The following is a 25,597-nucleotide window of genomic DNA, read 5'->3' as shown; positions in this document are numbered from 1 at the left end:
AAACAGGAAATACATTTTTGTTTTTGACACTTTTTTTATCATCACAAATGACTGCTGAATTATGTTTTAAAATCTGTTCCCTGTTCCACTATAACAATTATTTTTATGTATCAGACAAAACTGTTTTCACTGTGTGCAGGGTCAGTAACAGCAAAAACACAAGAATCAACATAATGCATTTGCATTTAACCAATGAAAGACAGCTGCGAATAGTAAGGGATCTGGATAGGATGCTTCAGGAAAAAGACCATTTTCTCAAAGCATCTTTGCCTTGAAAATCTCAATGGATACGCCACCATTTTTAAGATGTGTGACCAAAAGGGTTTGTGCACACTGTGCTTTCTGTTGAGGATTTATTGGAGCAGAAACTGAACAAAAATTCTCCAAGTCCTCCTCAAAAATTCAAAGCTTCTCAAAAATTTGGCATTTCTGCGAAGCAACCAACTTAGTATCTAGGTGAAGTCACTTCAGGAAAATGACAATGGAGTTTTTATAGATGAATTCTAGGTGGTAACCACCTGAAAATATGCTGTGTGCACAGCCTTAAGGTCCCGTTACATTTAGCGATGCACCAGCGATCCCGACAACGATACGACCCGGTCAGGATCGCTGGTGCATCGCTAAATGGTCGCTAGTGAGCTGACAAACAGGCAGATCTCACCAGCGATGCAACAGCGGTTGGCGGTCGTTACTTACCTGTCAGACGGCAGCTCTGATGACGATTTCCTCCCGCGTCCATGGAGTCGCTCGTCGGCGCCAGCAGGAAGCCGATAACGAGAAATGGACCAGGACGATCTCGCGCGATCAACAATAGCCAGCGGGGGGGGGGCCGGTCGGAGGTAAGTGTCACATGTAGCGAGAGCACTAGCGATATTGCTGTTGCGTCATAAAATCGGTGACGCTTTAGCGATATCGCTAGCGATCTCGCTATGCGTGAAGGGGGCTTTAGGGTATGTGCATATGTTGTCTTTAAAATGCTGAAAACCTGCCAAGGTTTTCCTAAGCAAACCACTTCAGTAAAAAGCCAGAGGTCTTTTCCTTTGCCAACATTTTTTGAAATACTGAAGCAGTCAATATACTTCAAAGTCTAGGGGGAAAACCGCCATCGGCAAAGCTGAGACAAGAGTGGCGGCAAATCAGCTGGTAGTCTCACATCAGAATAACGGCGGCAGTCATTTTTTCGGATGTGGCTTCTTCTTGTAAAACTCATCTAATGCACCTGCATTCAATTCAAGTGTACACACCACAAATTATCCCCAAAAAACTTTTTTTTTCTAAGTTGTTTTTAGTGGAAACTAATCAGAACCTCCAAGTCTTGGTAAAGTTTTTTAAGGAGGATTTGAAGAGTTTCCTTTCATTTTTCGCTCAGTTTCTCCTCCAAAAACTCCTTTAAATACTCTGTGTGCACGCAGACCAAGGTTTGTGCACAGTGAGCCTTTTTAGAGTTTTTGGAGCAGAAGCTGGCTGTGAGCACACAAAGTGTTATTACTAGAGTTGAGCGAAACGGGTTGAAAAATTTCAAAAGTTGCCGACTTTTGGCAAAGTCGGGTTTCATGAAACGAAACCCGACCCTAGGATGAGGTCGGCCACGAGGTCGGGGACTTAAGCGCCAAAGTCGCGTTTCAAAAGTTTGTTGTGCGCTCTTTTTCAGCCAATCAGGATCCACGGACACTGTGGGCAACGTGATGACATAGGCAGGGGTCACCACCATCTTTCAGAAGGGCATGCAAGTGATTGGCTTGCTTTGGTGGGCGTCACAGGGGGTATAAAAGGGCGTACACTCCGACCGCCATGTTACTCATGCTGATCTCAGAATAGGGAGAGCGTTAGGCAGGGAAGAAGACACCAAAAACTGCTTCTGCTGCTAGCGATTTTGCCTGTACAACACACCAGTCACTGTGTGTGCAGTGCAAGTGGAGGCTATATTTTGCTGGATCAGCGGTGTTGGTTGTTAGGCTGCCTTCTAAGGCTTCCTGACGGCTGCATTGCTGTTTACCCACTGCTCTGCAAACTGCTTTTTTAAAAGCAATCCCAATTTTTTTTTTTTTTTTTTGTCCTGGTGAGGTACTGAGCGTGCATTTTTTTCACACCATACAGCGGTGCACACTCCTCACACAGTACCGTGTAACGGCTTTTATCACAGCCACAGTGAAGCTGTGTGTCACTCTGTAAGGATAAGTCGAGGACATGTTCCGTTCTTACAGACCTGCACCTTCTAGTTTTGTCTAGTTTTCAAGCAGCTAAATATATTTGCTGTTTGATCACATTCAAAACTATAGAGAGACAGCGTGTGTCAGTCCGTATACTTAAAAAAACACGAAGCTTGACAATTTTACGTACACTGGACAGCCGTGTACGTGCACGCTCCTCTCTCAGTACCGTGTAACGGCTGTTATCACGGCCACAGTGAAGCTATCTGTGTGTCGCTCTGTAAGGATAAGTCGAGGACTTATTCCGTTCTTACAGACCTACACTCTAGGGAGATTCCTATTCTGCCCAATTCTATATACACCTTGTAGTTTGTCATACACTAGCCAATTTCTGCCTGTGACATAGCGCTGTGATATTCACTGGGCCTCACACAATCCAAAAGTGTCCAGTGTCCGCAAGTGTGTGCTGAAATTCAAAATCTCCATTATCCTCTAGTGACAATTTTCACACTTGCGACATCGAGCCTGTGATATAGCACTGTGATATTCAGTGGGCCTCACACAATCCAAAAGTGTCCAGTGTCCACAAGTGTGTGCAGAAATTCAAAATCTCCCCTGTCCTATAGACACCTTGTACCTTGTTTTACATTACTATATAGTTTGTTGGATCTTGTCTACATTTTTACCAAAAATGAGGAAGGCTGGTGGAAGAGGCCATGGAATTGGGCGGGGGTTGGCAGCTGGTTATGATGGTGTTGGTGGATCTGATGGTAGTGGCAAAAGCCTCGAAGGCTTAGTTTTCTACGAGTTGGCAAACCGCTTTTAAAGCCAGAGCTTCAGGACAAAGTTTTGTCTTACATTGCTGACTCAGCCTACAGCTCTATCGCCTCCTCTTCTGAAGTTGTAAAAAATAAAAGCACTGAGTCGTCATTGGAGGCTCATGTTCATGAACCACACCTTTCCTTGTGTCCTTCACTCCAACCAAGATTGAAGGATGACGCAGGCCGTACTACTGATTACTCCATGGAGCTGTTTTCACATACCATGCCTGGATTATCAAGTGAAATGGTGAATTACCCAGGCCAAGATGAATCTGACATGGAGTGCACTGATGCACAGCCACTGATAGATGATTCTGTTGGTACATTCACTCAGAGCACTACATTGTCCTCGCAGTGTACAGAGCAAGATTCTGACCCTGATGAGACTCAGGTGCCCCTTCCTGCACACTATACCACCATACACGGTGACACAGAGGAAGGTGAACATGACATTGAAGAGGAGGTGATGGATGACCCAGTTGTTGACCCAGATTGGCATCCATTGGGGGAAGAGGGTGCTGCTTCCAATAGCTCAGATGAGGAGGAGGAGCATCCACAGCAGACATCGACATTGCAACAGCTGTTATCTGGCAGGCCCGGAGCACTCCAAAGACAGGTTCCAAAAATCAAAAGAGTTGCTGGACAGCTTGTCCAGAGGGTCAAAATATCACAGCGTGCTAGGCCGCAAAATGTCTGCCAAAGTAGGAAGAGTGCAGTGTGGCACTTTTTTGAACAAAATCCTCATGATCAGGCCAAGGTTATCTGTAATAAGTGCGCAAAGACCTTTAGCCGAGGGAAAAATCTGAAAAATTTGAATACCAGCTGCATGCTTAGACATTTAACCAGCATGCACTTGCAAGCGTGGACACAACACCAAACCTCAAGTACCACATGTGCAACTGATCACAAAGAAGGTAGTCAGCAACGCGACATTGTTTCCCCCACTGTAAGCCCACCGGTTAGCACAGCAGCAAATGTTGAGGTGTCCTTGCAAGGCCACAGCAGTCAGGGAATCCCACTGTTATATCAACGAAAGACTGAATCTAGTCCTTCAGAAAGAACACCAACTCCATCACTACTCCTACTACTTCCACCATATGCAGCTCTCAAGTCCAGCCCACCCTCCCAGACACTATGAGTAGGTCAAGAAAGTACTCAGTCTCTCATCCGCGTAGACTGGGTTTGAACGCCCACATTGCCAGACTAATCTCGTTAGAGATGATGCCCTATCGGTTGGTGGAAAGCGCAGCTTTCCGCGAACTCATGGCCTATGCAGTACCACGCTATGACCTACCCAGTCGCCACTTCTTCTCTCGCAAAGCCATCCCAGCCCTCCACCATCATGTGAAAGACCGCATTGTCCATGCACTCAAGCAGTCAGTGAGTGGAAAGGTGCACCTCACAACTGATGCATGGCCAGGGCCGTTACATGTCCATCACTGCGCACTGGGTTAATGTGGTGGATGCAGGGTCCACAGGGGACAGCGGTGGTGGGACAGTGCTGCCTAGCCCACGGTATAGGAAACAGTTCGCTGTAGGCGTTCGACCCTCCTCCTCCTCCTCCAGAAGCGAAAGCTCGTCCACAGAGCGCAGTCGTACGAGCACTCCATCTGCAGCTGCCACTGTTGCACACGAGGTGTCCCCCTATCGAGCAGCTAGTGGAAAGCGTCAGCAGGCTGTGTTGCAGATGATGTGTTTGGGCGACAGACACACCGCCGAGGTGTTGGCCGAGTACTTTCAGCGACAAACTGAGTCATGGCTGGGCAGTGTACATCTTGAGGCAGGCAAGGTAGTTAGTGATAACGGCCGTAATTTTGTGGCTGCCATAGCCCTTTCAAAACTCAGCCACATACCTTGCTTGGCTCACACCTTGAACCTGGTGGTGCAGTGCTTCCTCAATAATTATCTGGAGTTAACAGCCCTGCTCCAGAAGGTGCGAAGACTGTGCGCGCACATCTGCCGGTCGCCTGTACACTCCATTCGTATGCAGAAGCTGCAGCGATTGCTCCACCTTCCCAACCACCGCCTCATTATCAACATTGCAACAAGGTGGAACTCCACCCTGCACATGGTTGAGCGGCTGTGCAAGCAGAGGCAGGCCATAATGCATTTGTGGGAGGATACACGGCCAGACACTTTGAGAGCAGACATGGAGTTGACAGGTGTGCAGTGGTCGAAGCTGAAAGACCTCTGTAAAGTCCTTCAGTGTTTTCAGGAATGCACACAGCTGGTAAGCGCAGACGACGCCATCCTAAGCATGAGCATCCCACTTATGCGTCTGCTCATGCAAACTTTGACGCACCTTAAGGAGCAGGCGTCTGCAGCCAATGTTGACGAGGAGGAAGAGGTGGAGGGAATCCTTGATGACATTCAGCCATTTTCTGCTCAGGGACCTCTCCTGGACGAGGTGGAGGAAGAAGAGGAGGAGGATGATGATGGGGATGATAACTTAGGGGAGGAGGATGCATCTCGTGGGGCAAGTGAAAATGTTGGCGTGGCAAAGTCTGGTACAGGGTTTGTGCGTGACTGGAGGGATGTGGATTTGCCAGAAAGTGCTCCTCCACCCAGCACTCGCAGTGCATCATTGACACCGGGAACATTGGCCCACATGTCAGATTATGCCTTGCAGATCCTAAAAAGGGACCCACGCATTGCCAAAATGATGAACGATGACGACTACTGGTTGGCCAGCATCCTGGATCCACGCTATAAAGGCAAATTACAAAACATTATGCCACAGAAGAACCTTGGCCTAATATTGGCTACTAAACAAGCAACTCTGGTTAACCGGTTGGTTGAGGCATTCCTAGCACACAGCAGCGGTGATGGTTCTCACACGAGCCGTACGAGCCGGGGGCAGCTTGGCAGAGGTGTTCGTGGTGCACACAGCAGAAGTGGCGTTGGAGACAGGGGTTTCATGACAATGTTGTGGACTGAGTTTTCACGGACCGCTCACACAACTGGTAATACTGCATCGATGGAAAGTGACAGGAGACAGCAGTTGTCAACTATGGTTAACAACTACTTTTCCTCCCATATCGATGTTCTCCTGCACAGGTCATTCCCCTTTGACTATTGGGCCGCTAAACTGGACACCTGGCCTGAATTGGCACAATATGCCTTACAGGAGCTCGCTTGCCCAGCTGCAAGTGTGCTATCGGAAAGAGTCTTCAGTGCAGCTGGATCAATCCTGACAGAAAAAAGGACCCGTCTGTCAACCCAAAATGTGGATGATCTAACCTTCATTAAAATGAACCATGCATGGGTTTCCAAGGATTTTGTCCCACCTTCCCTTGATGACACATAGGTTGCCAGAAAAATGGCTTGCTTTGGTCCTCCTCCTATTCCGCGAACTTGACCTATTTCGCCTTTTGCAGCAGCTGAATGACCCACATTTACATATGCCACTTTGTAAACCTCCCTAAGTGGGCGGGCCCCCCCCATGGCCGGGGTCACCACCTAGCGCACAAAACCGTGCGAGTGCTGTTGCCCTGGACAGGTGAGTAGGTCGACTCTTGGGCGCGGACACAGGCATAGGGTCCCTCATAGTGCAATCAAGTGTCTCTGACAGTGGTGGTGCACACCCGCCGTCAGACACACCGCCGTACTATGAGGGGCCCAGTGCCAGTACCGACGCCCACGAGTGTGCCCCCCTTGCTTGGGCAGGGCCCCAGCATTTGCAATGTTTACCTCTCCCTGCTCCTCCGCTGTGTAGTCTGGGATGTCAAATCCTTCACTGGGACTGTCACTACAAATTGATTGAACTGAAAGATGATGGTTAAGATGTAGCTATGCCCTGTCCTGCTGCCCGGGCTCTAGCTCCAGATGATCAGTGGCTTCCATTTCTTATGGACATCGACTCACAATTACATGCAGTGGTGGTTTATCATCAGCTTTCACAGTTTTCCTACTCACAAACGTGTGACATTCCGGCGCACATTTCAAAATGTGCCCTCTCATGCCAATCAAATAGAATCGCCTACGGCCTGTGGCTTCTGTCTTTTGCACTCCAAAGTTACGTGACAGATCATGATAGCCAGTGAGCACCATGTTTACATCGCTCCCTGTGATAAAAATTGGATTGAGATGAGTAACAGTGATGGAATCAACGGAAGTGCGATACAGCAAGACTTTATTCACAAAAAAATGTTTTCACTGTCTCAACACACAAATTAATTGAGGGTCAGCATTGCCTATGAGAATTGTGACGGAAGTTTTTCCCATAAATAATAATTCCTAGATTTCTGCAATCAATAGCCTTTATGTCACTAATTGTATGCATCTCATTTCCTATTGCGGAGAGGCTGGACTGTATTACTGAGACAGAAATATATATAAAGATTTAAAAATAACACCAAAAGTATATAGTTGTGTACGCCTCAAATGCATTTCCTTTTTTCCACTTTTTAGATTGCTGTGTAATCCATACTGAGAACATGGAGATTTTACATGTTTAAACTATGCTATATATACCTGCTATCCAGTGATAAAGTACCCTTTCTCAACTTTGTACATTCTGGTCAAATCCATACTGGGCCTGAGAACATCTGAGTCTGCCTCCTGATCTATAGACATATATTTTTAATGTGTAAACTAGGCTACATATATACGTGTTATCCGGTGAAACTGTACCCTTTATCAACTTTCTACAATGTTGTTGAATCCATACTGGGCCTGAGAACGGCTGTTAAGCAAGCTACAGCACCTGTGGTTTGGACACGTAATTTTTTCAGGAATGACGGTTAGGCCTAACTCCGGAATTGCGGTTGACCTGAACCTACTGGGAAATCATCGTTCGCGGGGAATAATCTGAATCCCAGATCACCATCACTAACGGAGTTCAGCAGGTTATCTGCACCTGTAAGCGACAAAAGCTGGTCCTTTCAGTGTAGCGTGCATGCAGCCCCGGACATGTACTGGAATGCTAGACCTGTTATTGCTCGATCCCATGTGCCACAGTCTCGCGTATCCCTCTAGTAAGCTTGACGCGTACCGCGGGGCCATGCCGGAGTCTCTGTCGTTAATGGAATAAAGCTGAGAAATTGCTAGCACAACTACAAACGGACATACCACACCACACGCAGAATCGACAAAGCTTGCAATCTGTCCATCTTTTCTGTAGCTTGTATGGTAGTGGTTTCCCGGGTGCAGTCCAATTAAGCCACAGGCTCCACTCCTGGTGGTGCCCTTTTGGACATTCCTTTAAGGTTCAGCTTTGCAATCATACTGCCCCCGGAAGCCAAAAACTTTGCCTTCAGGGACGCTGTTTGGAGGTTCGTGGGAATAACGCCGCCCGATCAGCAGTCGGCATATGGGTCGCCCTGCCAGGGCTGTGGGGTACTGGGTACCGGGCCGGTGTCAGTGGGATGTGTCACAGCAGCGGTGACCCAGACGGTGGCCCTGGGTGCCCATGTAAATGGCGTGGTATAAAGGTAAAGAGTTTATATAGATAGTTTGATGCAACCTGTGGTGTTCGGCAACATAGATGTTAGGCCGACGCTGCATGCAGATCCTCTGTGACTGATGGTGTTGTGCAGCAAAGATGGTGAAGCTCCCCACAGGTGGAGCTGGAGTCCCAGGGAAGTGTAGATGTAGTGATGGGGGAAAGGCACAGGCGGTGTAGGTGCTGGTACCCAGATGTAGCGGTGCTGGAATAACTGTAGGACACCAGAGCGTGCAGTTCCAAAGCTTTACTCACAGTCTGCAGGTTACACAGATGCCTGCCTCCGTGCTGTGTCCTCCGGGTTAGGACCTCTGCCAACCTCCGGGACCAGAATGGAAAGCTCCCTTCCAACACTCCGCCAACATGTACCTTCCTGAACGTCTCCTTTCTAGCACTTGTGGGGGAAGCACTCACAGGACCGTGGTTCACTGAAACGCCTCCTGTCTAACAGATGTTCCTCAGACTTTACTTGTATGGCAGACAGCTGTAGCCTTTTCCTTCTGCCTCGCACACGTCGATGCTGGGGCCTCCGAGCCTTAGTTGGGTACAGAGCATTTATAGCTGCTACTTCCCCCGGTTTCTGCTGCAGGAACGTCAGTGTCCCTACAAACTCGGAGACCGGAATCCGGACCATGCGCTACAGCTAGGAGTGAGCCTTAACTCTGCTCATCCTCCAGCTCCCCTTCTCACGTCCACACACTTCCCCTTCCCTGCACAGAGTGCCCTAACTTACCTCCTCCCGACCACAGAGAGCAGCTCCTCAGCAGTCAGGTTCAGAGGTCTCCCTGCTGGCCTGGAGTGGGAAATGTGTTGTGTGTTGGTTTCACTGCTAGAGAGATCCTTCGTTGCTCCCAAGCTTGACAACACACTCCCTAGGAGGAAGGCAATGCCACAGTGGCGAACGTACTCTTGGGGACGCCACAAGTGCACTGAGGCCCAGCCACTGCTGGATGATGCTGCTGGTACATTGACCCAGACCACTACAATCTCCTCGCACTCTACACAGCCAGAATCTGACCCAGAGGAAACTCAGGTTCCCCTTCCCGCATACTATACCACCTTACACGGTGACAAAGAGGAAGGTGCAGGTTCCTTGAGCAGGTGGGGGGGCATACTCATGGGCGATGGCACAGGGCACCGCATAGTACATATATTTTTAATGTGTAAACTAGGCTACATATATACGTGTTATCCGGTGAAACTGTACCCTTTATCAACTTTCTACAATGTTGTTGAATCCATACTGGGCCTGAGAACGGCTGTTAAGCAAGCTACAGCACCTGTGGTTTGGACACGTAATTTTTTCAGGAATGACGGTTAGGCCTAACTCCGGAATTGCGGTTGACCTGAACCTACTGGGAAATCATCGTTCGCGGGGAATAATCTGAATCCCAGATCACCATCACTAACGGAGTTCAGCAGGTTATCTGCACCTGTAAGCGACAAAAGCTGGTCCTTTCAGTGTAGCGTGCATGCAGCCCCGGACATGTACTGGAATGCTAGACCTGTTATTGCTCGATCCCATGTGCCACAGTCTCGCGTATCCCTCTAGTAAGCTTGACGCGTACCGCGGGGCCATGCCGGAGTCTCTGTCGTTAATGGAATAAAGCTGAGAAATTGCTAGCACAACTACAAACGGACATACCACACCACACGCAGAATCGACAAAGCTTGCAATCTGTCCATCTTTTCTGTAGCTTGTATGGTAGTGGTTTCCCGGGTGCAGTCCAATTAAGCCACAGGCTCCACTCCTGGTGGTGCCCTTTTGGACATTCCTTTAAGGTTCAGCTTTGCAATCATACTGCCCCCGGAAGCCAAAAACTTTGCCTTCAGGGACGCTGTTTGGAGGTTCGTGGGAATAACGCCGCCCGATCAGCAGTCGGCATATGGGTCGCCCTCCCAGGGCTGTGGGGTACTGGGTACCGGGCCGGTGTCAGTGGGATGTGTCACAGCAGCGGTGACCCAGACGGTGGCCCTGGGCGCCCATGTAAATGGCGTGGTATAAAGGTAAAGAGTTTATATAGATAGTTTGACGCAACCTGTGGTGTTCGGCAACATAGATGTTAGGCCGACGCTGCATGCAGATCCTCTGTGACTGATGGTGTTGTGCAGCAAAGATGGTGAAGCTCCCCACAGGTGGAGCTGGAGTCCCAGGGAAGTGTAGATGTAGTGATGGGGGAAAGGCACAGGCGGTGTAGGTGCTGGTACCCAGATGTAGCGGTGCTGGAATAACTGTAGGACACCAGAGCGTGCAGTTCCAAAGCTTTACTCACAGTCTGCAGGTTACACAGATGCCTGCCTCCGTGCTGTGTCCTCCGGGTTAGGACCTCTGCCAACCTCCGGGACCAGAATGGAAAGCTCCCTTCCAACACTCCGCCAACATGTACCTTCCTGAACGTCTCCTTTCTAGCACTTGTGGGGGAAGCACTCACAGGACCGTGGTTCACTGAAACGCCTCCTGTCTAACAGATGTTCCTCAGACTTTACTTGTATGGCAGACAGCTGTAGCCTTTTCCTTCTGCCTCGCACACGTCGATGCTGGGGCCTCCGAGCCTTAGTTGGGTACAGAGCATTTATAGCTGCTACTTCCCCCGGTTTCTGCTGCAGGAACGTCAGTGTCCCTACAAACTCGGAGACCGGAATCCGGACCATGCGCTCCAGCTAGGAGTGAGCCTTAACTCTGCTCATCCTCCAGCTCCCCTTCTCACGTCCACACACTTCCCCTTCCCTGCACAGAGTGCCCTAACTTACCTCCTCCCGACCACAGAGAGCAGCTCCTCAGCAGTCAGGTTCAGAGGTCTCCCTGCTGGCCTGGAGTGGGAAATGTGTTGTGTGTTGGTTTCACTGCTAGAGAGATCCTTCGTTGCTCCCAAGCTTGACAACACACTCCCTAGGAGGAAGGCAATGCCACAGTGGCGACCGTACTCTTGGGGACGCCACAAGTGCACTGAGGCCCAGCCACTGCTGGATGATGCTGCTGGTACATTGACCCAGACCACTACAATCTCCTCGCACTCTACACAGCCAGAATCTGACCCAGAGGAAACTCAGGTTCCCCTTCCCGCATACTATACCACCTTACACGGTGACAAAGAGGAAGGTGCAGGTTCCTTGAGCAGGTGGGGGGGCATACTCATGGGCGATGGCACAGGGCACCGCATAGTACGCAAAAGTGTCTCTGCCGGTGGGAGGGCCTAAACAGCCAAGTGCAGTGAGATGGAAGATGGGGACGACAAGGAGTTCAGAGTAGTGCAGGGATTCCCTAGCAAGGAGACTTATGCAATTGTTTTCAATGTTGGGACAGCAATTTTTGGGGAGCACTAAACTCTGGTGAATGATATATGGGGCCCACCATACACTGGAGCGTTCCAAAGGTGGACATCAGACACTGGAGCAGCATTTACAGGGCCCATTATACACTAGAGCAGTAGAAATGGGGGCCCATTATATATGGAGCATTATTTGGGCCCATAAGACAGTGGAGCTTCATCCATTGGGACCAACATATACTGTAGCATTATGTGGAGCTCATCATATACTGTTTGAAACATTATATGGGAATAATGATTCCGTATGGAGAAATATATGGGCCTCATTACTCTGTATAGCGCACTAAGCGCTGGCCATAATACTGTATGGAGTTATATACTGTCCATTTTTGGAGGTATTGGAGAATTTAAAATGGATATCAGTCATGAGATGTAAGAGGTGAAGTATTTTTCATTGTACTATACTGCTATTTCTCTGCCGTATCGGAGCATCATGAGTTGTGGTATGTGTTAAAGGGGCACTCTTTGGCCCTGGGCCCACGAAAACCTGGAGCCAGCCCCCCCCCCCACAACTGTAGCCAAATAACCCCCATTTTTCAGTGCGTAACTAGTATTATGAAGTTAATTAAGGTTGACAAGCTTCAGTAACAAGAATTTATGCTTTTGGCATTCAAATGGGCACTGTTGGTGTGTTTCCTGTCCTCCTCTCACTGCCGACTTTAATTCTCCATTGACTTACATTGGGTTTCGTGTTTCGGGACGACCCCGACTTTTCCCTATAGTCGGCCGACTTTGCTCGACCCGACTTTTGGAAAAGTCGGGTTTCATGAAACGAAACTCGACCCTAAAAAACCAAAAGTCGCTCAACACTAGTTATTACAGTGTTTAAAAAGCAAAAACTGGGCAAAACCTCCAAGCTTTTTAGGAATTTTGTGTTTTTGAGTAGGATTTATTTTATGTTCACAAGGTGTCATTGAGACACTGGTGCAGCCGCTGAGTTTTCCCACACAAAGATTTCATTCTTGAGGTAGAAGCAGAAGACACTGTGTGTGTGTGTGTGTGTGTGTGTGTGTGTGTGTGTGTGTGTGTGTGTGTGTGTGTGTGTGTGTGTGTGTGTGTGTGTGTGTGTGTGTGTGATATATATATATATATACTAGCTGAAGAGCCCGGCGCTACCCGGGCATAGTAACTAACTGTGGTTAGTTATAGCAAATTATAATTATCCTCCATCCCATAGTCCCGTGCCCATTTACCCATCATACATATCCACGATCCCATAGGCCCGTGCCCATATACCCATCATACATATCCTCCATCCCATAGTCGAGTGCCCATATACCCATCACACATCCTCCATCCCATAGTCCCATGCCCCTATACCCATCATACATATTCGCCATCCCATAGTCGAGTGCCCATATACCCATGACACATCCTTCATCTCATAGTCCCATGCCCATATACCCATCATATATATCCTCCATCCCATAGTCCCGTGACCATATACCCATCATACATATCAGCCATCCCATAGTCCCGTGCCCATATACCCATCATACATATCCTCCATCCCATAGTCCAGTGCCCATATACCCATCACACATCCTCCATCCCATAGTCAACCATTATGACATCATAATGAGCGGCGGGGCTTGCAACCTATGATGACATCAGCGTCGCCATGGCAACCATTATGACATCATAATGAGGGGCGGGGCTTGATACACACACACTTTTTCCCCATTATGTAGATAGGGGCAAAATTGTTTGGTGAATTAGAACGCACAGGGTTAAAATTTTGCCTCACAACATTACCTAGGACACTCTCGGGGTCCAGACGTGTGACTGTGCCAAATTTTGTGGCTGTAGCTGCGACAGTGCAGATGCCAATCCTGGACATGCACACATACATACACACACACACACACACACACACTTGAGCTTTATATATTAGATATATAGTCAGACCAAAAGTTTGGACACACCTTCTCATTCAAAGAGTTTTCTTTATTTTCATGACTATGAAAATTGTAGATTCACTCGGAAGGCATCAAAACAATGAATTAACACATGTGGAATGATATAATTAACAAAAAAGTGTGCAACAACTGAAAATATGTCTTACTAGATTATGGCCCGATGCTATCGCATCGGGAGGATGCGATAGCATCACACCTCTTTCCATGTTAACCCTCAACACACACACACACACACACACACTCCTCAACACACACTCCTCTCACTCTTTCACTCCACATACGACCACTTCTCTCACTCCGTCTCTCATACTCACGCCGTCATCGCCGCTGCTCCACGAATCCCGACATCTTCTTCCGCCGGCGCCATCCTGGATCCAGACGTTGTCCACGCCGGCGACATGTTCTTGCGGCGACGCCATCTTGAGTATCGTGAAATCCCGCGATAGTCAAGATGGCGTCGCCGGAAGAACATGTCGCCGGCGTGGACGACGTCGGGATCCAAAATGGCGTCGGCGAAATCTCGCGAGTTTTCGCCGACGCCATTTTGGATCCCGACGTCGTCCTCGCCGGCGACATGTTCTTGCGGCGACGCCATCTTGACTATCGCGGGATTTCGCCGATCCAAAATGGCGTCGCCGCAAGAACATGTCGCCGGCGTGGACGACGTCGGGATCCAGGATGGCGCCGGCGGAAGATGATGTCGGGGATCGTGGATCAGCGGCGATGACGGCGTGAGTATGAGAGACGGAGTGAGAGAAAGGGTCGTATGTGGAGTGAAAGAGTGAGTGGAGATGGTGAAAGGTGAGTGGAGTGTGTGTGTTGAGGGTTAACATGGAAAGAGGTGTGCGGTGACGTCACCGGTTACAACTGGACGGAAGTTGTTACAACCGGAAGTTGCTTAGGGCATTTATTATTATAGATATTCTAGGTTCTTCATAGTAGCCACCTTTTGCTTTGCACACTCTTGGCATTCTCTTGATGAGCTTTTGAAACTAAAGAAAACTCTTTGAATGGGAAGGTGTGTCCAAACTTTTGGTCTGTACTGTGTGTATATATATATATATATATATATATATATATATATATATATATATATATCTCCACAGTGGCTACAGAAAGTACTCAGACCCCTTTAAATTTTTCACTCTTTTTTTCATTGCAGCCATTTGGTAAATTCAAAAAAGTTCATTTTTATTTTCTCATTAGTGTACATTCTTCACCCCATCTTGGCTGAAAAAAAAACAGAAATATAGACATTTTTGCAAATTTATTAAAAAAAGAAAAACTGAAATATCAGTCATGAATATTCAGACCCTTTGCTCAGTATTGAGTAGAAGCACTATTTTGAGCTAGTACAGCCATGAGTCTTCTTGGGAATGAGGCAAAAAGTTTTTCACCCCTTTGGAACCTCTGCCATTCTTTCTTGCAGATCCTCTCCAGTTCTGTCAGGTTGGATTGTGAACATTGGTGGAATGGTCACAGATTTGCTCTGAAGCCACTTCATTGTTATTTTAGCTGTGTGCTTAGGGTCATTGTCTTGTTGAAAGTTGCACCTTCGGCCAAGTCTGAGAACCAGAGCACTCTGGAAGAGGTTTTCATCCAAGATATCGCTTTACTCTTTACTGCAGCTGAAAAACACCCCCATAGCATGATGCTGGCATCACCATGTTTCACTGTTGGGATTGTATTGGGAAGGTGATGAGCAGTGCCTGGTTTTCTCCACACATACTGCCTAGAATTATCACCAAAAAGTTCTATCTTCGTCTCATCAGACCAAAGAATCTTATTTCTCATAGTCTGGGAGTCTTTCATGTGTTTTTTAGCAAACTCTATTCAGGCTTTCATATGTCTGGCACTGAGGAGAGGCTTTTGCCCGGCCACTCTGCCATAAAGGCCTGACTCATGGAGGGCTGCAGTGATAGTTAACTTTGTGGAACTTTCTCCCATCTCCCTACTGCATCTGTGGAGCTCAGCCACAGTGATCTTGGGGTTCTTCTTTACCTTTCTCACCAAGGCTCTTCTCCCATGATTGCTCAGTTTGGCTGGACGGACAGATCTAGGAAGACGTCTGGTGGTCCAAAACTTCTTCCATTTCAGGATTATGGAGGCCATTGTGCTTTTAGGAACCTTGAGTACTGCAGAAATTCTTTTGTAACCTTGGCCAGATCTGTGCCTTGCCACAACTCTGTCTCTGAGCTCCTTGGCCAGTTCCTTTGACCTTATGATTCTCATTTGGTCTGCCAAGCACTGTGAGCTGTGAGGTCTTATATAGACAGGTGTGTGCCTTTACAAATCAAGTCCTATCAGTTTAATTAAACACAGCTGGACTCCAATTAAGGTGTAGAACCATCTCAAGGAGGATCACAAGGAAATGGACAGCGTGTGACTTAAATATGAGAGTCTGAGGAAAGGGTTTGAATACTTATGACCATGTGATATTTCAGTTTTTCTATTTTAATAAATTTGCAAAAATTTCTACATTTCTGTTTCTTCAGTCAAGATGGGGTGCAGAGTTTACATTAATGAGAAATTATGCAAATTGTCTCTTCACAGAGGAAGAGGACTAGAATTCTAGTGCCACCTATTGGAAGTAGCAATCCTAAAAGTCAATGTCGACCCTTTAACGAGCCTTGTTACATGACTTAGGATAAACGTCTAACCAGCCTCTCAATTTGCAGACACTGTGTTTCTTCTTTGTTTTTTTTTGTTTTTTTAAAAAAAAAAAAAAAAAAAATTCAGGTTAGTTATAAACAACTAAATATAAGCTCATCAGCTTAAACGTCATTGTTTCAACTCTCATCATCATGGTTCATATTTATTTTAGTATAGCAAACCAAGGGTATACACAAAAAACATCCTATACATCAATAAACATCACTAAAATTCACTGATATTTGATCAGGTGCTGCCATTTTTTAAATTTCGACACCCTCTGCATCAGGACCACCACCGCCTTTGCTGTCTAATTTATAAATCAAGTATAATCTAGAAAGGATCAGCCCGACACACTTATTCACAAATACATGATTCTCTTTGAAAATTCCTAAATTCCACACATCCCACAAACTCTGCATCACACAAGTCATAATTAACCATAGGATTCTATTTTTCACACGACCACATGCACCAATTCCAAACATTACAACACGCCAGTCAATAAAACTCACACCCGCTAACTCCTTAGGCCGGCGTCACACTACAGCGAGATACGGCCGAGTCTCGCAGGTTAAAACCAAGCTCTGGCGCCGGCACTCCGGAGCGGAGCGTGCAGCTCCATGTATTGCTGTCCGGCTGCACGCTCTGGTCCAGAGTGCCGGCGCCAGAGCTTGGTTTTAACCTGCGAGACTCGGCCGTATCTCGCTGTGTGTGATCCCGGCCTTACACAACCCACCTAACACACTTCCACACACTGCACGCGTAATCACAGTCCCACATAGTATGCCACACAGTCTCACATCCACCACATCCTTCCCTCGGGCACACATCAGTTCTGGTCAGACCTCATCTCTTCTGAACCTGTTGCACAGGCAAAATATTGTGCAAGGACATCCATACAATATCCCTTTGTATATTAGACATTCCGTGCGTTCCCAAACTCTTCCATGCAACCGAAACTTCATTCCCTCGCAATTCCACATCGTTCTTGCGTATTATTTTCATCACATTCTTAGCCATTCTAAAATCATTCATCGGCACACTCAGTAAATCATGCTTCCTCACAAACTTCTCAATCACCTCATACCAGACTGGACACTTGAAAGCAACAGGCACTCTAGCATCCCTCTTTCTCCAACATAAGCCATATAACATCCAATCAGCAGAATAACTTGCCATATATGCTCCCTTATTTCCTTTATTCAGCAAAATAACAACAGTTTTGATATACTGAAGCCCTAGAAAAATCTGAATGTTTGGAAAGGCCATGCCACCATGGTGACAAGCCTTGAAAAGACTTTCTCTCTTAAGTTTCTCTATTTTACTGCTCCAGAAAAAAGCAAAAATTAACTTTTCCACTCTTTTTATTTTCCTACACGACGGTGGAAAAACTGTTGCAATAAAAAGCAAAATCGGAAGAATCACCGCTTTTGAGCAAAATCTTACCACTCAAGGTCAAGTCTCTCAGTCGCCAAAAATTTAACTTACGCTCTATGCGCAATCCACACTCCTCCGAGCTCTCCTTACCTTCCAAGTCCTTATTAAATAATACTCCCAGCACTTTGATAGCACCCTCCTCACACTTTACCCCCTCCCATTTTAACCCTGTCATCCCAAAACATTTAAAACTACATTTATTCCAATTCACTCTAAAGCCAGATACAACACAGAAAAACTCCAGAAGCAACTTAACCCTACTCATAGACGCAACACTTTCACTCACAGCCACAACATCATCCATATATCCAAGAACTTTCACATGCTTTCCACCACTCCCAGGTACCAACAAACCTCGCATCAATTTATCATGTCTCACCAAGCACAACAAGGGTTCAATCACACATACAAACAAGACGGGACATGGGACACCAGACTTAATATTCACTTTCTCACTCAACCACCCATTAACAAGAAACTCACTTGACACACAATCATACAAAGACATTATCCCATTCACAAATTTTTGAGGAAATCCCATTCTCTCCAGAACTTTAAACAAAAAAACATGCGAGACCCTATCAAACGCTTTCTCAAAATCAATTGACAGAACCATACACTTCCGTTTCCTTCCCATGCAGTCTCCAATCAAGTCCCTTAATAACAATAAGTTATCACTCATACTTCTTCCAGGCACAGCACACACTTGATCCACAACACTACCAATCACCTCACGCATACGATTCGCCAACAATTTGCTATAGATTTTGTAATCTGCATTCAGCAATGTTATAGGTCTCCAATTCTCTAAACACTTTCTCTCACCTTTCTTATGCACAAGCACAACCACCCCCTCTTTCATTGATTCACACAACTTACCACTCTCCCACATATACTTACATATCTCAGTCAAATCAGCACCAAGAAAATCCCACGCCTTCACATAGAAGTCTACCAGCAATCCGTCTTTACCTGGTGTCTTATTCTTTTTAGCACTCTTCATCACGTTTTCTACTTCTTCCATAATTACATCCTCATTCAAAATATCACATTCTCCACTATCCAACTTGTTCTCTAACCCATTCAGCACTTCTGAAACAAGACCAGAAACAATCCATTTTTTATCATATAACTTGCCATAGAACCTATTCACCTCCTTTATCACATTCTCACCTGACACACACAAACCGTTCCTATCCAGGATTTTATGCATATCAACCTTTCTTCCATTCATTTTCTTAAAAAAGAACCTCGTGCACTTTTCATCTTTCTCAAGATGTTCTATTTTGGTGCGATAGATTATTTATTTTCCTTTTTCATCCATAACACGCTTTAATTCATTCTTTGTCTCAGCCAGCAGATCAGACACATCCATCCCACTTTCTCCACACTTCCTTAACCAGTCTAAACGCCTATTTAAATCATTAAATCTATTCCTATAAATAACAACTTTTTTATAGCCCCATTTTTTTGAAGAATTTTTTGCAACACACCTTAACCCAGTCCCACCATTCCAGCACACACGCAAAATCCCTCTTACATACTTTCCACTTTTTATACTTTATTTTTAATTCATTCATCACATCCTCATCTTCTAACAATTTTACATTCAGCTTCCAAACCCCACCCCCATACACACGGTCAGGGGTGGATTAAGGGTAGCCAGGGCCCGGGGCAGTTCAGACTCTGTGGGCCCCCCTCGTCACGTGACGGGGGTCACGAATCGTAGAGCCACACTCTACATAGAGAATAATGGGGCCTCCAGCACCGACCTCCAACTGCAGAGCCGCACTCCACATAGAGAATAATGGAGCCTCCAGCACCGACCTCCACCCGCAGAGCCCCACTCCACATAGAGAATAATGGAGCCTCCAGCACCGACCTCCACCCGCACTCCACATAGAGAATAATGGAGCCTCCAGCACCGACCTCCACCCGCAGAGCCACACTCCACATAGAGAATAATGGAGCCTCCAGCACCGACCTCCACCCGCAGAGCCGCACTCCACATAGAGAATAATGGGGCCTCCAGCACCGACCTCCACCCGCAGAGCCGCACTCCACATAGAGAATAATGGAGCCTCCAGATCCGACCTCCACATAGAGAATAATGGAGCCTCCAGCACCTACCTCCACCCGCAGAGCCACACTCCACATATAGAATGGAGCCTCCAGCACCGACCTCCACCCGCAGAGCCGCACTCCACATAGAGAATAATGGGGCCTCCAGCACCGACCTCCACATAGAGAATAATGGAGCCTCCAGCACCTACCTCCACCCGCAGAGCCACACTCCACATAGAGAATAATGGAGCCTCCAGCACCGACCTCCACCTGCAGAGCCGCACTCCACATAGAGAATAATGGGGCCTCCAGCACCGACCTCCACCCGCAGAGCCGCACTCCACATAGAGAATAATGGAGCCTCCAGATCCGACCTCCACATAGAGAATAATGGAGCCTCCAGCACCTACCTCCACCCGCAGAGCCACACTCCACATAGAGAATAATGGAGCCTCCAGCACCGACCTCCACCCGCAGAGCCGCACTCCACATAGAGAATAATGGGGCCTCCAGCACCGACCTCCACCCGCAGAGCCGCACTCCACATAGAGAATAATGGGGCCTCCAGCACCTACCTCCACCCGCAGAACCACACTCTACATAGAGAATAATGGAGCCTCCAGCACCGACCTCCACCCGCAGAGCCGCACTCCACATAGAGAATAATGGGGCCTCCAGCACCGACCTCCACCCGCAGAGCCGCACTCCACATAGAGAATAATGGAGCCTCCAGCACCGACCTCCACCCGCAGAGCCGCACTCCACATAGAGAATAATGGAGCCTCCAGCACCGACCTCCACCCGCAGAGCCGCACTCCACATAGAGAATAATGGAGCCTCCAGCACCGACCTCCACCCGCAGAGCCGCACTCCACATAGAGAATAATGGAGCCTCCAGCACCTACCTCCACCCGCAGAGCTGCACTCCACATAGAGGATAATGGAGCCTCCAGCACCGACCTCCACCCACACTCCACATAGAGAATAATGGAGCCTCCAGCACCGACCTGCACCCGCAGAGCCGCACTCCACATAGAGGATAATGGAGCCTCCGGCACCGACCTCCACCCGCAGAGCCACACTCCACATAGAGAATAATGGGGCCTCCAGCACCGACCTCCACCCGCAGAGCCGCACTCCACATAGAGAATAATGGAGCCTCCGGCACCGACCTCCACCCGCAGAGCCACACTCCACATAGAGAATAATGGAGCCTCCAGCACCGACCTCCACCCGCAGAGCCGCACTCCACATAGAGAATAATGGAGCCTCCAGCACCGACCTCCACCCGCAGAGCCGCACTCCACATAGAGAATAATGGAGCCTCCAGCACCGACCTCCACCCGCAGCGCTGCACTCCACATAGAGAATAATGGGGCCTCCAGCACCGACCTCCACCCGCAGAGCCGCACTCCACATAGAGAATAATGGAGCCTCCAGCACCGACCTCCACCCGCACTCCACATAGAGAATAATGGAGCCTCCAGCACCGACCTCCACCCGCAGAGCTGCACTCCACATAGAGAATAATGGAGCCTCCAGCACCTACCTCCACCCGCACTCCACATAGAGAATAATGGAGCCTCCAGCACCGACCTCCACCCGCAGAGCTGCACTCCACATAGAGAATAATGGGGCCTCCAGCACCGACCTCCACCCGCAGAGCTGCACTCCACATAGAGAATAATGGAGCCTCCAGCACCGACCTCCACCCGCAGAGCCGCACTCCACATAGAGAATAATGGGGCCTCCAGCACCGACCTCCACCCGCAGAGCCGCACTCCACATAGAGAATAATGGAGCCTCCAGCACCGACCTCCACCCGCACTCCACATAGAGAATAATGGAGCCTCCAGCACCGACCTCCACCCGCAGAGCTGCACTCCACATAGAGAATAATGGGGCCTCCAGCACCGACCTCCACCCGCAGAGCTGCACTCCACATAGAGAATAATGGAGCCTCCAGCACCGACCTCCACCCGCAGAGCCGCACTCCACATTGAGAATAATGGAGCCTCCAGCACCGACCTCCACCCGCAGAGCCGCACTCCACATAGAGAATAATGGGGCCTCCAGCACCTACCTCCACCCGCAGAGCCGCACTCCACATAGAGAATAATGGAGCCTCCAGCACCGACCTCCACCCGCAGAGCCACACTCCACATAGAGAATAATGGGGCCTCCAGCACCGACCTCCACCCGCACTCCACATAGAGAATAATGGAGCCTCCAGCACCGACCTCCACCCGCAGAACCCCACTCCACATAGAGAATAATGGAGCCTCCAGCACCGACCTCCACCCGCAGAGCCGCACTCCACATTGAGAATAATGGAGCCTCCAGCACCGACCTCCACCCGCAGAGCCGCACTCCACATTGAGAATAATGGAGCCTCCAGCACCGACCTCCACCCGCAGAGCCGCACTCCACATAGAGAATAATGGAGCCTCCAGCACCGACCTCCACCCGCACTCCACATAGAGAATAATGGAGCCTCCAGCACCGACCTCCACCCGCAGAACCCCACTCCACATAGAGAATAATGGAGCCTCCAGCACCGACCTCCACCCGCAGAGCCGCACTCCACATAGAGAATAATGGGGCCTCCAGCACCTACCTCCACCCGCAGAGCCACACTCCACATAGAGAATAATGGGGCCTCCAGCACCGACCTCCACCCGCAGAGCCGCACTCCACATAGAGAATAATGGGGCCTCCAGCACCGACCTCCACCCGCAGAGCCGCACTCCACATAGAGAATAATGGGGCCTCCAGCACCTACCTCCACCCGCAGAGCCGCACTCCACATAGAGAATAATGGGGCCTCCAGCACCTACCTCCACCCGCAGAGCCGCACTCCACATAGAGAATAATGGAGCCTCCAGCACCGACCTCCACCCGCAGAGCCGCACTCCACATAGAGAATAATGGGGCCTCCAGCACCTACCTCCACCCGCAGAGCCACACTCCACATAGAGAATAATGGAGCCTCCAGCACCGACCTCCACCCAGAGAGCCGCACTCCACATAGAGAATAATGGAGCCTCCAGCACCGACCTCCACCCGCAGAGCCGCACTCCACATAGAGAATAATGGGGCCTCCAGCACCTACCTCCACCCGCAGAGCCGCACTCCACATAGAGAATAATGGAGCCTCCAGCACCGACCTCCACCCGCAGAGCCGCACTCCACATAGAGAATAATGGGGCCTCCAGCACCTACCTCCACCCGCAGAGCCACACTCCACATAGAGAATAATGGAGCCTCCAGCACCGACCTCCACCCAGAGAGCCGCACTCCACATAGAGAATAATGGAGCCTCCAGCACCGACCTCCACCCGCAGAGCCCCACTCCACATAGAGAATAATGGAGCCTCCGGCACTGACCTCCACCCGCAGAGCCACACTCCACATAGAGAATAATGGGGCCTCCAGCACCTACCTCCACCCGCAGAGCCGCACTCCACATAGAGAATAATGGGGCCTCCAGCACCTACCTCCACCCGCAGAGCCGCACTCCACATAGAGAATAATGGAGCCTCCAGCACCGACCTCCACCCGCAGAGCCGCACTCCACATAGAGAATAATGGGGCCTCCAGCACCTACCTCCACCCGCAGAGCCACACTCCACATAGAGAATAATGGAGCCTCCAGCACCGACCTCCACCCAGAGAGCCGCACTCCACATAGAGAATAATGGAGCCTCCAGCACCGACCTCCACCCGCAGAGCCCCACTCCACATAGAGAATAATGGAGCCTCCGGCACTGACCTCCACCCGCAGAGCCACACTCCATAGAGAATAATGGAGCCTCCAGCACCGACCTCCACCCGCAGAGCCCCACTCCACATAGAGAATAATGGGGCCTCCAGCACCTACCTCCACCCGCAGAGCCACACTCCACATAGAGAATAATGGAGCCTCCAGCACCGACCTCCACCCGCAGAGCCACACTCCACATAGAGAATAATGGAGCCTCCAGCACCGACCTCCACCCGCAGAGCTGCACTCCACATAGAGAATAATGGAGCCTCCAGCACCGACCTCCACCCGCAGAGCCGCACTCCACATAGAGAATAATGGAGCCTCCAGCACCGACCTCCACCCGCAGAGCCGCACTCCACATAGAGAATAATGGGGCCTCCAGCACCGACCTCCACCCGCAGAGCCGCACTCCACATACATGGCTGCTCTCAGTGCTCAGTGCTGTGCGCACAGGACCTGTGATGAGGTCACAGGAGGGGAGGAGACAGGGGTCACATGATCGGGGGCCCTGACACCTTACCTCCTGTGATCTCATCACAAGCCTTTGCACGCTACCAGCAGCATCAGCGTTCACGCTACTTGTAGATGCTGCTGGTAGCAGAGCACATAATGCCGCCCCCACGGTCACTCGCTTTTAGGTGGGGAGAAGATGGAGTGCCATTGCAGCAGCCAGCAGGAATGTGGTGGGGGCCCCCTTAGAAGCTCTTGTGGTGGGGGCCCCGGGGCTGAAGCCCCGCCTGCCCTGCCTATAATCCGGCCCTGCGCGGTGGCGGATTATAATGGGGCAATTTACTGGCCTGGGCTGTGGGCCCCTTAACCCCACTGGGCCCGGGGCAACTGCCCAAATTGACCTCATTATAATCCGCCACTGCACACGGTCATCAATCACATTAAACACACCTCTCAAACACTCATGATCAGAAAAAGGTACAGCATTTTGTTCAAAATTCATACACAACATATTTTTGGAAAACAACATTTTATCTATCCTGGATGCAGTACCACCACTATCAGCATGGTACGTTTGGCGGTGGTGGGATGCCAAATTCAGAGCAGCAGCATCTAGAAGAGAAAAATAAGAAATAAGATTGGATAACTTTTTACCAGTTATGTCACAATTCCCTTCTGTGATGCAATTAAAGTCACCAACGAAAACTGTAGGCATTTTGCCCGGAAGAAACAAACTTAATTTTTCCAGAAGAGCCAGACATTCCTTTTTCCTGTTGTGTCCTGATGGACAATACACATTAATAATTGTAGCCCGCCAGCCCCTATAGCTGACATGTGCAATTATACATCTGCCCACCTCTACCACTGTGTAGCTATCTAAACTAATCTCCCTGTTACCCATTAATATCCTTACACATCATGCCTATTAACACATGAGCCAGACCATACAAGCTGTATGTAAGGCCAGTCCTTATCGCTTGGAGCGTCCACAATCCCACATTCCTGAAGACAAAAGATGTGAGCATTCATCTGTTTAATATAATCTAGAACGATTGCCCTCCTGAATTTGGATCTAATTTGCCTGACATTCAGGGTCGCAATGCCCCAACCAGCTTGGGGAGCCATAACATGACTGTGTTATTTACATGACAACAAACACGCCACTTCTTCTTCAGCCGTTTTCGTCTTCCTTCTGGAACTGCAACTCCTCGAATTTGTTTACGTCTGCGGGAATGCCTAAAAAAGCATTGGTGTCAGGAGAGAAGACATTCTGAGGGTAACGACGTTTACTCACCGGACGTAAACCAACTTCACCAGGGTCTGCCCAATCCATTCTGGGCTTCTTACAGGAAGTTCCATGCTCCTCATACTCAGAGGACCTCGCAAGAGTGAAGTCACCTTGATCTCCACAACTGGCCAACTCCTTCTCAGTAGCAAACCAAGATACACTGGGGGTATTGCCAAGAATACTCTCCAACTCCCCCTCCCCACAGACATCAGACTGATGAGGGAGCTCACATTCAACATCAGCAACTTCCAAAACTGCCACCTCTGGGCTGGGAG

General features: G+C 49.0%; 1 protein-coding gene across 1 annotated transcript in view; it reads right to left on the bottom strand.

Annotated features, from left to right (window-relative positions):
* The window catches only part of NYX (nyctalopin), a 76,128-nt gene extending 50,735 nt beyond the window's left edge, over window positions 1-25,393 (bottom strand). Inside the window, exon 1 of the mRNA XM_073566073.1 lies at window positions 25,329-25,393. Within this exon, the coding sequence (XP_073422174.1) occupies window positions 25,329-25,393 (65 nt within the window). The remainder of the gene's footprint in view (window positions 1-25,328) is intronic.
* Between the last annotated feature and the right edge of the window lie 204 nt (window positions 25,394-25,597).

Source organism: Dendrobates tinctorius, unplaced genomic scaffold, assembly GCF_039654945.1.
Source record: "Dendrobates tinctorius isolate UK_male_01 unplaced genomic scaffold, ASM3965494v1 ptg000016l, whole genome shotgun sequence".
Taxonomy (NCBI): Eukaryota; Metazoa; Chordata; class Amphibia; order Anura; family Dendrobatidae; genus Dendrobates; species Dendrobates tinctorius.
This window is presented reverse-complemented; position numbering and strand designations above follow the sequence as displayed.